We start from the raw sequence: 15,407 nt of genomic DNA, 5'->3' as shown, positions 1-15,407 counted from the left end.
AGAATTTGTGAAAGCCACTATATTGAATTGCATTAAATTGCACAGGTGGTCATATATTGGTCGCATATTCAGCTTATAAAATGTGATAGAATTAATATTTTCTCCACCAATAGTTAAAATTCACCTTGAAAATATATTAATAATGGCTGATAACTTATTTATGAAAAATCAGTATGTATTTTTAGTGTTACTAAAACTAGCTACAATGTTTCAAGGGTGCCTTCTAAGGCTTGAAGTTTGTTGCCATACCTACGTCTTTCAGTACAGGCTACACATGAACCTACACAGATGTATTACAGAGCCCTGTGTCTGTCTGTGATATGTAGACTGTGTAACTTAATACTCAGTGTCTATACTCAGCTCCCTGCGTATTACCAGAGCAAATTGGATGCTCAAACAGTCAGTCCCTGACCTTCCCTCATCTTGGATGTTGACCCCCGTATAAAGAGAGACATTAGATCTCGTTACACAACAACACAGCTCTGGTGTTTCATTCCAGATAAAGAAAAATGTCTCAATTAAATCTTCACCGGGGCCCCCTGCCAAAGAGTTATCGCTGCCACTGTAGCGCTGATCGCCAGACTCACACATCCTCAAAAGTTATTTGACATAAATTGCAAGAGTCACATCATTTCCTGCCACATTCTGAGCGGGATTTACAGCTGATCCCATTGACTGGGAGCTAAACCTCCAATAAAATTCTTCAAGAGCCCACAGGGCCATGAGACGCACCTATCTACCCTCCATCAGGCCCTCTCCTCCTGTGCAGATTAACCATGCAAATACGCACAGGTGGGAGGGTGATACTGACAACACATTTATGCACATGTATGCATCTGGGCAGATATGGCCATGAGGGGAGGAAAACTGTGCACGAAGCAGTCTGATTATGTTTTATCTGATGGGGTTTAAAACAAAAGGAAATTGTCAGGTGGCTTATCCAAATAACTCAAGAAGGAGTCAAAGTGAAATTATCTGTGGCTTTAATTTGAAATTGAGAGGTGAGTGCTACTTTATGTTCTCTGGAGGATATCTTCAAATTTGCAAAAACTTCTGAAAAAAGTAATATGACGTCAGCATATGACCCCTTGAAGAAAATAATTTAAAACAAAAATTACATAACATTAGTGCTTAGGCCTTGTGCATATAGGTGCACACTATATTAACTAGTAAAAACAACTGTATGGCTGCATTAGACATAATCTGAGGTAAACAAGGCAAATTAATGGGTTCAGTATGTTAATGGTTAAGGTGAGTGGTTCAAGCTAAACTCAGACAAGATGAAATTTTTGTTTTCAGCACAGCTCTATGGGTTTAGGAATCTGAGTCCATGTAATTACAAACAAGTGTTTTCATCATAAGTTTATGACATTATACTCTGGACCTCACACGTCTTCATTGGTTCACTTTGTCAGGCTAACTGTCTCTCTCTAGTGGTGATTTGTGAGAAATAATAGCTCAGAGGCCTCACAGGCCACACACACGCACAAAAGTGGATATTGGTCTACAAAGCTGTTTGACTGGATACATATGAATGTATAGTGTTCAGTCTGTTACATTTATTTTAGGGATATTCCTACTGTACTTGTTAAAGCCTCGACAGAAAACCTTACAAAGCTCTGTCCTTACATATAAAGCTAAATGCGAGGTTTAAAGGCAAAATGTAAGAGAAGTCCTTAAAGTTGACCACTGAGGTATATGGCCATGTTACTGAACAGACCGTGTGGTGAGATTTGTAACACTAACATGATTGTCTCCAAAGTGAACAAAATTGTTGTTTCACTGTAATCTCTAGTTAAAGTATGCCTGAGCTGCTAACACTTGCCATTCTTGTTTCTTTAGAAACTTTACCTAAAGTAGACATATTATTTCAAATTCATTGTCTCAAGAGTCTACATAAAATATGTGAGCTATTTATTTTTGAGGTATGTATTTCATGTTTCTTTGCAGGACATATGTAAAAGTTTAATTTTAAATGGCCTGGTCAAATTTAAAGCTGTTGTGTAAAATTTACATCTTTTTTTCAATCACTATCCTCCCAGATGATGCAGCAGGGCAGTGAAGGCCTCTCCAGCTTGGCACAGCATCCCTTTGGAGGCGGAGGCACAGCAGCAACAGCAGCAGTGGCTCCAGGGCCTCCAGCTGGGGTCGGTTGCTGCCTCTACTTGCCTACCAGCACTGGGGCTGGGGAGGTGGTGGTCAGGCCAAAGGATTGCCCTGGGGCACCTCACTCTTACACCAATAGAAAACTGGATTTCCCATATCTCTCTGCTAAGAATGGCTGCTGCCCCCAGCAATTTGATATGACAAAGTGCGGTCTGAAGAACTGGTGGGACCAATGCACATGCTTTGAAGGTTAGTGAGTTTAATGACTTTAAAGACATACGCCAATCCTTACTCAATTCCCTAGAAACCAGCGCACAAAATATTCTGAGAATCAAAAAAGAACAAAAAAAACATTGCAAGACAATTTTGGATTTTAGGCTTATAATTTTCGATTAACCGTTTACGGGAATTTACATTTTAAATTCTGCATTACAGTATATTACATTTGATGACAGATGGAGTCTGTACACATGAAGTTACATTTGTGAGAACCTAGATTGTGATTCTTAGTCAACCTTAAAGATGTGGTAAATGTATTTATTTGATCAACACATGAGCACAGTTCTAAAAAAAGTTCAAGTATTTATTCTCTGCAGAATGAGCCGAGAAATCAAATAATAAAATTAAATTACATGATGTAACACTGTAAATATTTCTGTGCAAAATGGACACAAACAAATGTTTAATACTGGTGATAATTATAACTTTAGTTAATAATCATTATTTTGAAGGCTGTTGCTGAACAACAGCCACTACATTTCATGCAAAAACGTATTATTGCTTTTCCAACGAATAGCCACAATGACATTAGGTTTTTCAGGCTATTCAGTGCCATTCCTCTATTGGACTGACCTCAACCAACTGCGACCATGAAAAATTGCTTGGCCACCATCGGATATAATAATTAATAATGACACTCACACACAATATTTAAGATGATTAAACTCCGTGCGAGTCACAGAATTGTAGGGGCTAAAATAATAAGGAAAAAAAGTCAGTAAGCCTGTTTGCAATAGCTGCTACAAATTCTTATCCTAATTGTTACTTATGAACATAAAATGCAAATTGGTATCATAAGAAAACAATTCTTTACATGTCAGGTCTGAGATCTTAGGGAATCAAGCACCATTTACAAAATGTACATATGCACACCCTTGTTGCAGTTTAGCACTACTGTTCATATATGAGCATTAGCAATCCACTATATGTGAGTGTATGTGTAAGCGCACACCAAAATGATCTTTGCTTTAAGGACACTGCTGGCTAAACTGAAAATTACACTGAAGAAGTGTGGCTACAATACTGTAAAATTGTCAGTGGGAGTCCAGATATACAAGCAGGCAGCTAAAAAGTTTGTCTTCACCATGCAGATGTAGGTTTTTACTAAAACTACAGAAGACAATGATGCTCATGTGAGACAGAAACTGAAAGCAGAGGTAGCCTAAACGTCTGTGCAATTGACACATTAGCGGTCAGTCAATTCACTGCCGCTGCAGGATTCACAATTTATCTTTTCCTGCAATATAGTGCCATCAGAGGAGGCCTGATTTGTGGCAGAATCAACTAATAGCAGTGAAGGACTGAATGATAATCATTTGCTTGTGAGTCCTGTGGCTGAATTGGGTTGCTGGCTCTCGCTGGTGTCTAGTTTACCACTTCTACTGAAGTAACATCCCCCAGCAAGCAAAAAAGCTAAGTGGGTTGCCTGCTGCAGCTAGGGAAGCACAAACGTTACTTTTGACATGCTTGGAGCTCTCAAATCATTTGAATAAATGCAAAATAAATAACAATTACAGTGAAATATCATAAAAGGCACACACAATAACCATAACTGAGATTGGCACAAAGGATCTGCAGCATGCTAAAAAAAACAAAACTCCAGTGAGAAGAAAAAATCTTAATAAACAAATTATATAATGAAAAATATGAAATATTTATAGTAAAATGGCCATGATTGAGAAAAATACCAGGAGGAAAGTCATGCACAATAAAAGAACTCCCAATTTCCAACGTTCATAAAGTTATCCTGCCACATGTCAAGTCTAACTCACAATGATAACCACTTCCAGACTGCTATTTGGTTTTGGCTGATTAAAAGTCCTCTGGCTATGTTTGTTGAGACATGTATGCAGCTACTATATAGACCAGAAATAGGCAGTAGTGGGATCTGTAGCGCATTATATGCACACGATAAAGTTACTGTAGGTTCTGCTTGGCCGTTCAACACTTGCGTACATGTAACCAGGCTCTGTGAGCTTTTCAGAGGGAACAATAGACTGTGGGGCTGAGAGACTGGGTTTCATCTGGAATCAGGCTGAGAGATGCTAAGGCTGCAGCTGGATGGTACTTTGTAGGTAAATAGGGAGCAGAGAAAAAAAAGAAAGGAAGTGGTCACCAGTAAAAGGAGCGGGACAGGAAGTTGGCAGCTGTGCTGAGCCAGCCCATGCCATCTGTGATAGAGCCTACACGTGTGACTGCCTTGTCCTGCTCCTGGGACGGACTCTCTTCCTCTGGCAGGTAGTCTGGGATGTCTGTGTTCTCCTCTACCAGCACCTGGGAGTCTTCCTGGAATGGCACCACCAGCTGCAAAGACACACGAGGCATTTAAAAATAAATCAGCAAAGACGATAACCTGTTATTTTCACCATGGAGCATGCAACACCAATTTATGATTCCAGGAATAATATAAAACACTTAAAACTTCATGACTTTGTCCAGCCTGACCCCTGCTGGCGACACTGTATATGGCTACTACTGCAAACTTTGCCAGTTACTTTGAATTATTTGAGAAACAACTATTAGAATTTCTTGAAGATTATTAGAAAATAATCTTACATTTAGTTAAAATCTGCTGCAAGTTGCCAATTAAAAAAAAAAAAAAGAAAAATCAACTAGCATGTCTCAGCTACATTAAGCAGACTAAACCTTTTACAAACACAAATACATGACGTACCGAGATTTTCTCTTTATGTTACAGCAGTTACAAGTATACAGCCTTACCTCTTCTCCATCCTCTGTCTTCACCACTTGCTGAGCCTTCATTACTTTGGTTGAGTTGATCGCTGTGCCCAATGCCTGATGGAAAAAAAAGTGACTTGCATTTTGATTCATGAAAATCACCATATGTCTTCAACTCCAACATAAAGAAAGCATTTTGATTTCAAAATGACAGTTAATCATCACAAGCTGCATGGAAGACAATGGCGTTTCATCAACTTCTGTGGAGCAATTTTTGTTTTAGTATTGAGATGAGCTGAACAGGCATTCTCATCTCTTAAAGGCTAACTAAAATATTTCATTTTAAAACCTACACAATGACTGAAGGAAGCAGATTTACCCACTTCCAATACATTACAGGCATATTTTCTTTATCAGATAGGACAAGTACTGATAAATCTGTGTTTTTTTCTGGAGAACTGAAATTGGACACACGATGAAGCAATGGTTATTCGGAAAATTTCCATAATGAAATGGTAAGAAATATATAGAGTCTACCCCTAAATTCCTGGGTGGTTTTCTGCATCTGGACAGAGACGTACCTCAGCTTTAAGGTCAGAGCGGATCCTGACCACACATCTCTTGACAGCCATCTGGAAGGTGAAGCTGATGACCCCTCGGATCTTTAGCAACGCCTCCTCACAAAGACTCCTTCGAGTCTGACAACATACATGAACCGAGTGAAGGGTATTAATGTGATGTGTGAAATAAGGCCGATATGTCCTAAGCTAAGACATGACAGATATGTAATATTGAAAACATGTAACTGCTATATACAAAATATTATTCAGTATTACAGTTTACATGGCTCCTGTTCCCAGCTGCCACAGTGACGTGTGTTTCTGCTCTAATGATAGCAATGCAGCCCAGCAGAGGCTGTCTGTCTGCTGTAATGTAATCTGGCTAGGTGTAAGCTTCCTGCAGAGCAGCATTCAGGTTGAATCTGAATCCTGCAGTTCAATGTCTGACATTTACAACGTGCCCCTCCACCCTCCAATCCTGTACCAGATAGACACTCTTATGATGTACCGAGATTATGACAGCAGCAATGCCCCAAAAGGAGATTTTTGGGCATGTGTTGCTCTGATTTCTGTCTGCACACTTTGCACACTTACAGAGTCATCCAGTCCATCAATGTGCAGCACCACAGTTTTGGCCCTCTTGTTGTTGGAACCCAGGAAGAACTGAGCTTTACGCCGGCAGGAGGCAGCGGCTGCCTCTGCCTGTTCGGCCTCTTCCTTACCCGCTGACTGCAGAATCTCATAGATCTCAGAGGCCAGCAACTTGGTCTCCCCAGGTGATGTACTCCTTCAGGGTGGGAGAGAAAAAAGAAGGGAAGAGAATATTACTATAATTAATGTCCCAAGTAAGCTTTCTTTTTAAGGCATTTTACTTAACACGTGTTGAGTGCTACTCAGTTAAAAATATTCTGATGTGCAAAAATAGTGTAAGTTAATGTGTAACAATATTAAAAGGTAGATTGCAGTTAAGTGCAGGTATGAATGCGTTAATTGAATCTTGGGCACTTGTAAATATCCATTTTACTGTGAAATACTTCTGATAAAAAGTGTAGTTCATGTCTGACACTGAAGTAAGTGAATCTCCCATTTTGCAAACTCTTAATTATAAATGTCAAAAATACCATAAATCTTTGAGTTCATTTAATGTTAATAATGTTTCAGCCATGTCATGTACCAAAAAAAAACAAAGCTTTTATCGTTTGTTCTGCTGTCTGAGGTAGCTGCCCTCTGGAACCTGATGCTCAAGACTGTAAAATGCATTCCTACTCTGGCTATCAGTCTATTAGCCAATCTAGCATTGTCTTAAATTGCTTTGTTTGACAACTCATCACTTCAAGCCCTAAACAAGAAGCAATGTCGTCTTGAGCTTGAGCTCGTAATAAGTCGAAGGAATAAAAATGTTATTCACACTTGCTTCGTGAAACTATGCTGGATCTTTTCCCTCAGGTATGTGTTTCCATTGAGCCCAGCTATGTTTGACCTCTACACAAAAACTGTTGACTGAACTGTGAGCAGGGAAAGCTGATGCAGTTACTGAAGGGCTCTTCATGATGACCTCCCTTATTAGCTTAAGTGACGAGCTTTCTCCAGGGTAAGGAACAGCTTTACCCCAGGACGGGAAGGTGGAGATAAACAAATCATTTCAACATAGGTCTATTCCTTTCAGGGTGCTAATGATTAACAGCAGTCACTTAATAAACTGCACCAACCCCTCGGTAATACCTATGATCTGTAGGACAACACTTCCTATCTGTGTGTGCCCAAAATGGGTTTAGCTTGTTCTTTTACAAATATTACACAACGTGCAGTGTTTCTACAAAAGCCAACAATGTACATTATACTAAACCCAGTGCAATAGAGGAAAATTCTTACATATACCATATGCACAACCTGGCAACTCCACTAAAAAAGAAGAGCAAATATAACCCCACACAAGAAAAAAATTGCAATTGGACTTGGAGACAGAAACTGTAGAGGGGGGGCAGGATGCATTAAAATCCATGACATGCAGAAAAAGCTATTTAACCAGTTACCACCCTGTTCTACTTCAACTTTAATCATTTTCACCCAACATGTCAAATGGAAGGACATCATTCTGTCTGGAAAATTTGCAGACATGCACATACTGAACATGCAAAACTAAAGAAATCCTAGGTTACAGTTTTATGTAAAGAAAGTGCTCAGTGAGCGTGTGTGTGTGTGTGTGTGTGTGTGTGTGTGTGTGTAGTGGTGACAGGGACTTGCTTCTGCATGACATTCTGCAAACTCAGCATCATGCCCAGCTCGGCCTTCATCTTCTCCCTGTTCGCTCGACATTCTGCCAGGTAGCGAACAGCCTGCAGGGACAAGGGCAATTGTTATCTATCCAACTCTAAACGAAGACAGAACCACTGTGATATTACATGGTGTAAGCTTTTAAAATATGTGTGCATATGCAAAAAAAAAAAAAAAAAAAAAGAAACTGTGAGATTGGGGCACTGGTGACAAATTAGACACAGATTAGACAAATTATGACATGAGCTACAGACCCAGCAGGGAATTCAACAATTAAAGCAACAGATTTCTAATCCAGTTTTTGTTTTGCAATAAATATTTCTACAGCTGGAATGCTGACATAATTTATTTACTGTATATTCCAACTTTGTTTACTTTATGCAACAATTACAATTTGTACTTTGCAGAATCTTAACATCATTGTGTAGATGCATACTGCTTACCAATAGCGCAGAGTAAACGACCTGTGGGTTGGGGTGGTCCAAAAACAGAATGAGACCTGGCAGACAGCCTTGGTCTTCAACTATGGCTCTTCTGTTCAGGGGGTCTGCAGCAAGATCTCGCAGCTGGTTCACCACAGTCAGTGCATCCACCTCTGCACTCATAGTGCCACTTGTCTTGATGCAACACACATCAAACCAACCTCTTCAATCTACTGAAATTGAAAGAATGAGGTAAATCAAGGAGCTTGCAAATCAGGGCATTTGAGGTCAATGTGACCTCAAACTTTTATTAAGTTGTCTAAACTAACAATCAAAAAAGTAGTTTAAAAAAAGATTATCACAATTTCCCATAGTCCAAAGTGACACCTTCAAATTCTTTTTTTTTTAAACATTCAAAAGCTCTATTTGCAAAATTAAAGTTTTGCAAATCTTCACATTTTAAATTACTGAAACATTGAATGTTTGGGATCATTTTATTATGAATGATGTATATATTAATTGTTACAATTATGAACAAATGTTTCTGTAACTCAACTAATACATTAACGTTAACACAAAAGCGTAAATGTTAGCAACTGACAAAGTTAAAATATTACTATTAAATTATGGTTATGTTTTCCAGATTTAAAGTTTCTGGTGTTTAAACCAGCAGTAACCTCTAATATTGGTGCCACTGTTATAAAATCGGAGTTATTTGTAAATCAAAAAACGTTAATGTTACGGAGTAACGTTTTACTGTTTAGACTAAGTAGAACTGTAGCGTCAGTTGTCATATAAAGCAGAACAAAAAGCTTAGCATGCTTTGGCAAGTAATGTTGAAACGCATGCGCTCAAATTCCATATTTTAAGAGCAACAGATTGAAGTGATTTTCATAAGCAAAAACATAACTGCTCATTTTTTTGTCAAAGACACTCCCTACGACCCCCAACTTCACCTCAAATCACGTCCTGGGTGCACGGGCTGTTCGGTAGCTAAGCTAGGCTATGCTAGCTAATGTTGCTTGACAATAATAGCATACCTTTTTCTCAGTTTTCCGTAAAATCATGGGACAACGGCGACAGACTTCTGTCACAACAAATGCAAAAACGACGTAGTAAGAAAATGCTAACGTTACGTTCCGATGCCACTTTAAAAAACAAATCTAACAAAATTATTTCACTAACATTAGGCCTGCACCGCTTTCTTTACTGTGCTTGTTTGGGTTTTATCGCACATCATTGGGTACAGCTGTTTTGTTACTTAGGATATCCCAGTTTTCCATAAAGATCCTGCAGTTTAAAACAGACAAACTACACCGGAAAGTGTTGGTATATAAAACAAACGCACAAACTCCGAGGCCCATGATTGGGCGGTGTACTTTGATTGACTCGTATAAAATCCAATCATATGGTTAAATTAGTTTAATGTTATATATAATTGGTGACTATGTCTGTCAATCACTCTGGGTAGCCAATGTCGGTGCAGCATAGTGACACATGTAATTCAATTGGCTCAAAAATGTTCCATGCGTGTTGCCACAGTATTCACCTTGTGAACAGCGAATGTTCCAACGGATTCCGAGTGGGAATATTTAGGAATTTGTCAGCTAGCGTTATCATAAAGTTCGGTAAGTTGTTATCAAAGTTACCAACATTGCCGATCTCTCTTTTTTTTATCTACAACGTCAACACCTGTAATGCTAGTTGCTAGCACGTAACAGCGTAACGTCCTTGACCCTTCTTAAGAAACTTCTGTTAAGAGTTAGTTCGAGTTAGCCAGCCCGCTCTTAGCATCAGTTAGCATCCAGTTGAATGTATCATAGCGCATATGATTACGAGCGGCTAATGTGCCAGCATCTGTCAGTAACACTAGTTTGACTGACCCAATAACGTTACTCGTTCGGCTTGTCCTTCTATACGTTTGTAAACTGTGAATAAATAAGCAGTAGTACGGATTAGCTGGAAAACTTTGCCCGCCGTGATTAAAACGCCAGTAGCTGTTAGCCTCAGATAGCGGTTGCTAAAAACTGACTTTGACCAGCATCCTGCTGTGTTTTTTTTTTGTTTTGTTTTTGTTTTGCACAGTGAGGGTTTTGCATCCAGTGCCATTGCCATAAATAGTAACAATAAGACGCTTTATTCTTTTATTTAGCGTTATGGGCAATTTATCTAATAAATATGTTATTTATTTACTAGTTTCTGCTTTCATAGCTCCATGGCCTTTTTGTTAGAAAACTGTATTGGCTATAGCTGTATTAGATATTATCTGTTCTTACAAATATCGGCAACAATTTGGAAGTTAAAGTGCCATTACCACTGGAGAATGATATAGAAAGTATGACCGTATATTGTATTGGCTTATGTTCTTGTTTTGTTTCAAAGTCATTGAACCTGAAATCCTCACAGTTGTTTTGTGTTGCTTCTAGATGTTTTGGTGATGATCCCCTTGCTGTTGGGAAACATGTATTCATCTGTCCTTATGAAACACATAGACAGCAATGAGTAAAGACTATGCACCCATCAACATGGACTTGGTACGTGAGAGTTGGAGTTTATGTCTAACTCCTTATACATATCCTAAACACAGTTCCTGCTTCTGTGCTTTTCATTTTTGGATTTGTGGTCCCACACAACCATGAAACACCATCACATTGTCACTTTCTACTCTCACCTGATTCCCATTATTTAGGGTTTATAGTCTCAAGATCTACAAGTTTTCATCAATTCAACTCATTAAGTTTGCTAGGTTTTCAAGATGTCATGTTATTTATGAGTTACATCTGTAATTTTGCAGGCTTTTGGATCATCCAAGCCCTATGGGTCCTCCAGAAGTATTGTGAGAAGGATAGCTACTGGTCTTCCTCTTAAACCTTGCCCCAGGGTTCATTTTCAGGTGAGGGAGGTGTACCAGTAGTTTTTCACATTTTATATCCAAATAACTTCTGCTTGTCTGTTTTCATTTATGAACCATAAACAAAATGGATGAAGTCTTTGGAACAGACAGATTCCCTCATCATCACAACACTGACTGTTGTCAGATGATCTTAATATTTAAAGAACAAAAATCAATCTTTGGTATTATTTAGATTAGTGGTGTGTAAGTTAAACAACTGGTTTGATCTGCTTTTCTTTCCTGTCTCCTTCAGTGCTGTGCTTTCTCTTCTCTTCTGTCTCCAGCTACCCTCCCTAGCTATGAGGAATGCAGTATGCTTTAGGTCAGTTTGTTTAGCAACTTTCAACAAACATGCGCTGATTAAAGTGTTTCTGACCTACCTGAATTTATCATTACCAACAGCCCCTCTTTGCCCTTCTCCTTCCAAACAGCCCCTTTTTTTTAAACCTAGTTTACTAATTTATAGTTATATTTTAACTTTCAAATAAGTCTTAGTTTTTCAAATGCAGTGTTGTAATTTATGCCCTTGTGTGTTCTCCTCTTGCATGTTTTCCTCATGTTTGTGTGGGGCTTTTTTTGTCTAAATGATAAACCTGACTGGCCTTTCTAACAGCTATATCCATACACTGAGGGCACTGGTGTCTTGATTGGCAGCAGGAGGCAGAACGGTCTGGTGGCCTCTCTGGCTGATATTGCCTGGATTGACAGGGATGAGGATGACAATGAATACTTTGACATGCCCAGGTAAAAAGGATATAAATATCTGCATTAAGTCATGTTTAATTTATTTACAGTATATAATTTAGTAGTGGCCTTGAAAATTCTGAATATGTTGACTATCTGTAATAATGAAAGGCCTTTATAAAACAGGCCAGCTATACCACCTGGATTCATTTTTCGTGCCTGCCAGCCTCATCCTCGGAGAAAAACCTTACCTCGCCAGAGATCTCTACCCAGCTTGCATCAAGATGGTCCGGATCCCCAGGGACCAACAATTGCCAACGATGAGGCCATTCAGAAGATCAGTGCCTTGGAGACTGAACTTGCCAAACTTAGAGATCAGATAGCACAGATTGTACTGGCTCAGGAAAAGCATGCAAAGCCAGGTATTGCTTAACACAAAACATACACTTACCCTGGTCAGTGCTCAGTGATTTGTTTTTCTCACTTTGCTTCATTTTGTAAACTGTCCTCTAGATGGCAGCAGATGATCATCAGCTCATCAGTTCTAATTTTCTTTTTCTTTTTCCCTTGTGTTGACTCAGTTGCTACCACAAGGGTACCTTTTTCTACCCCTCCTCCACCACCACCACCTCCTCCTCCACCACCACCTCTTCCTCCATGTCTCCAGCGGACATTTTCAGCCATTGATTTGATAAAAGAGCGCAGAGGAAAGAAGACAGAGAGCCAGACTATTTTGGACTCAAGGCCAGCTGAAATCCCCAACATGCTTGACGTCCTGAAAGACATGAACAAAGTAAAGCTGCGATCAGTCAAAAGGTAGGCGTTGATTTTAGAAGTGAATTCACACACTGATACAGACTTACAGATTATATATGGTAAGTAACTATATAAGCGACTATTTACCATTTACCATTTACCAAGTAAACTCAGACAAAAAAAATATTAAGTTGAGTGTGATGTTGATCTTGTTGATGGATTCATTATTTTTCTTATCCATTCTCTACTTGCTGCAGATGATTGTATTATGAGAATACTGAGTTACCATCGTACTAGCTGTGCTGCAAAGTGATATGTAGTTTTCATGAGATGGGACATAGAGGATTATCTGGCAGTCCATGTGCCCTGTTGCAGTAGTAGGGATCCGATTTGCCTTGTTACTAGTCACTGTATCCTCACAATAATTTAGAAAATGCTATTTTAACATTGGAAAAATGTTAGATATTGGGGCTTTAATTTGCATTTGAAAGAGTTTTCTTTCTTTGACTTTATATACTTGTGCTGTTGCTAACTTAACATGCTCAAAACAAGAAATGTACTTTTGAATCTCTATAAGGAGATTCTATAAATGAACAAATATGTTTGTACATGGCGCAGGTAATGAAATTGTAATTATCAGAATTTGTGAATGCCCTTGTTTTTGTTTTTTGTAGTCGTTTCGTAGAAGCTGATGCCAAAGCTAATTCTAGCAAGCCTGCAGATGCTGCAGCTCTCATTGCTGAGGCTCTGAAACGCAAGTTTGCCCATCGTTATCGACACAACAGTGGACAAGAGGACAAGGGGGATCCTAAGCTTCCCGTTCCAAACGTGAAACCTCAAACTGAAACCCCTTTGGTGAGAGATGCTTGTTGTACTTTTTTTCTCAGCAAAAGGTGTGGGGGGAAAAAAATCTTCAGTCACCACAAACCTAGCCATTAATTCATCTTTACAGCATATAAGATTTTAAGTTAGAATTTCACTGTCTATTCTCACCTGACTTTGTCTCATCTTTGGAATCAAGCAAATATAAAATGAGTCTATAATTTTTCTGTTTTTACAGTTTGGGCAGCACATGTTGAAATCAACCGGGAAGAAAAAACTGCTCTGAGCAGTCGATTCAGAACTCAACTCAGATGCACTGTGTACACTCTGAAGTGTCTTATTGACCTTTCTTTTATCAGTGGTTTCTGCAGAAGGACATGGGACTCTGCCTAAGTTAGGTGATGCGCTGCTATAAGTACCACTCATCTCATTTTGTTTGGTTCAGTGATCATGTTGACATTCTGTTTTTGCACTTTTATGAATTATACGGTCAGCTTTCTGTGTTAGAAATCATTTATTGTTTAAAGGAAGAAGCTGGTGATTTTCTGTATTTGTTAATGTTAACAGATCGTATAAGGAGATGAAAACCAACAATGGATTTTAGCGTATTCGTATGTGTTATAGATCTAAAAAGTATTAAACTATATAGATATTATTGTCTGTCGATGCAATTCATTGTTTGTTCTTTATGGAATTTTTCAATAACAATATAGAAAATTACTTTCTCTTTCCTTTAGCTAAATGTTTTTTGTTAAAAACTGATCATCACAGTCTTGAGCGTGTTAAACTGTCACAATAGTGCATGTTAAAGGAACACTAAAACAGACTTGTAGACTCATTTATGTTTGCAATCCATATCTTTATGCTTTGTAGATGAATTTGTTTTTAACAGTTAATTACGTCTTGGATTTATTCATTGTTTGGCTCTCTTGAGCCTGTCTTAAGTCAAATCCCAGTTGCCAGTCTTACAATTTTTTTGTGTTTTGCAGTTCCAAACATATGGACCCCGGTTGTAGTTTTTTTTTCTCTCACACTTGAACCAAAGACATTCCAGTGATGGTTTGCAAAATTCTGCCTTTCACTGGAAAACTTTTTTTTTTTTAAGTTTATTTTCCTCATAGTATGTTGCTTTAAAGGTGAGATTAACCTACTGTATCTGCAAGTTCAAATTTTAGATCACTGATGGTACGTGTACAGTATTTTGCTGTCTCACCAGTTTCTCCTTGGATAAAATTTGCTTTTCATCTCATTGTTCCCTGAATTGAAACTTGGTCTTAAATTTTATCAAAAAGGGAATCTTGCATTGTTGTAGTTATCTCTGTATTGACAGTTGCTAACATTTTTAAAAGGCAAGGTGGACTAGATTTTCAGTAATAATTTTAAGTTAAACCCCTTTTTTTATTTTTATTTAATATTTTGTAGTATATTTAAATTAATTGGATTGTCAAATATTTAAATTTTAAATAAATAAGTTTGTCTGGAAGGATTGGCTTGTTTTTATGTCAAATGTTGTATGTTAAAATTCAACATTCTTGTGAATGTCAACTGCCCTTTAGGGTAAGGCAGGGAATTTTATTTACCTAAAGATTAAAATCAATTTATTGCATCTACTCATTGTAAAGATTGAATCCAAAACCTGACTTTAGCTTATTGATGTGCGTCACAGGCTTCCATTGGTCAAAAACAATAATGCTGCTGCACTGGGCGACATGTTAGAGCTCAAAGGCCAACAAGCACCACTCTTTGATTTTTGGGGAAATCCGTTTCAGAGACTGTATAAAGTTATATTCTTTGCCTTTGGGCCTTTTTTTAAAAACACGAGTTACATTTATACGACGTCACGTAGTGAAGTTCACATTTGTGATTCTAAAGGTTTTGGACAACAAAATCTATTGCACAAACAGCCTAAATTCAGGTTGTATCTTCTACTGC

The 15,407-nt window shown here is 38.3% G+C and overlaps 2 protein-coding genes across 4 annotated transcripts; one reads left to right on the top strand and one right to left on the bottom strand.

Moving 5' to 3' along the window:
* Positions 1-2,345: 2,345 nt before the first annotated feature.
* armc1 (armadillo repeat containing 1) lies at positions 2,346-9,603 on the bottom strand. Of its 3 annotated transcripts, none has more exons than XM_067485820.1 (7): positions 9,277-9,603; positions 8,342-8,550; positions 7,869-7,960; positions 6,219-6,411; positions 5,646-5,762; positions 5,107-5,181; positions 2,346-4,689 (listed from the first exon to the last, which is right to left on the bottom strand). In XM_067485820.1, the coding sequence occupies exons 2-7, from the start codon at positions 8,501-8,503 to the stop codon at positions 4,498-4,500; spliced, it is 831 nt and encodes a 276-aa protein (XP_067341921.1). In that variant the 5' UTR covers positions 8,504-8,550; positions 9,277-9,603; the 3' UTR covers positions 2,346-4,497. The 3 variants fall into 3 exon arrangements, with proteins under 3 accessions (XP_067341921.1, XP_067341920.1, XP_067341919.1); XM_067485819.1 differs by having other exon boundaries at positions 9,361-9,603; XM_067485818.1 differs by having other exon boundaries at positions 8,342-8,553; positions 9,361-9,601.
* Positions 9,604-9,808: 205 nt separating this feature from the next.
* On the top strand, positions 9,809-15,081 carry mtfr1 (mitochondrial fission regulator 1). The gene is made up of 8 exons (XM_067485817.1): positions 9,809-9,948; positions 10,747-10,854; positions 11,115-11,213; positions 11,827-11,957; positions 12,084-12,319; positions 12,479-12,713; positions 13,328-13,508; positions 13,714-15,081. The coding sequence occupies exons 2-8, from the start codon at positions 10,819-10,821 to the stop codon at positions 13,759-13,761; spliced, it is 966 nt and encodes a 321-aa protein (XP_067341918.1). The 5' UTR covers positions 9,809-9,948; positions 10,747-10,818; the 3' UTR covers positions 13,762-15,081.
* The last annotated feature ends 326 nt before the right edge of the window (positions 15,082-15,407 follow it).

This window comes from Channa argus, chromosome 19 (genome assembly GCF_033026475.1).
Source record: "Channa argus isolate prfri chromosome 19, Channa argus male v1.0, whole genome shotgun sequence".
NCBI lineage: Eukaryota > Metazoa > Chordata > Actinopteri > Anabantiformes > Channidae > Channa > Channa argus.
The sequence above is the reverse complement of the archived record's forward strand: the minus strand, read 5'-3'. Positions and strand labels throughout refer to the sequence as shown.

Excerpts from the sequence above, each read along its gene's own strand:
- armc1 (XM_067485820.1), bottom strand. The coding sequence starts at position 8,503 with ATGAGTGCAGAGGTGGATGCACTGACTGTGGTGAACCAGCTGCGAGAT. Across the intron at positions 7,961-8,341 it reads TCGTTTACTCTGCGCTATTG|GCTGTTCGCTACCTGGCAGA; the intron begins GTAAGCAGTATG and ends TTGTCCCTGCAG. Across the intron at positions 5,182-5,645 it reads GCTCTGACCTTAAAGCTGAG|GCATTGGGCACAGCGATCAA; the intron begins GTACGTCTCTGT and ends TTTTTCCATCAG.
- mtfr1 (XM_067485817.1), top strand. The coding sequence starts at position 10,819 with ATGAGTAAAGACTATGCACCCATCAACATGGACTTG. Across the intron at positions 10,855-11,114 it reads CACCCATCAACATGGACTTG|GCTTTTGGATCATCCAAGCC; the intron begins GTACGTGAGAGT and ends GTAATTTTGCAG. Across the intron at positions 13,509-13,713 it reads CTCAAACTGAAACCCCTTTG|TTTGGGCAGCACATGTTGAA; the intron begins GTGAGAGATGCT and ends CTGTTTTTACAG.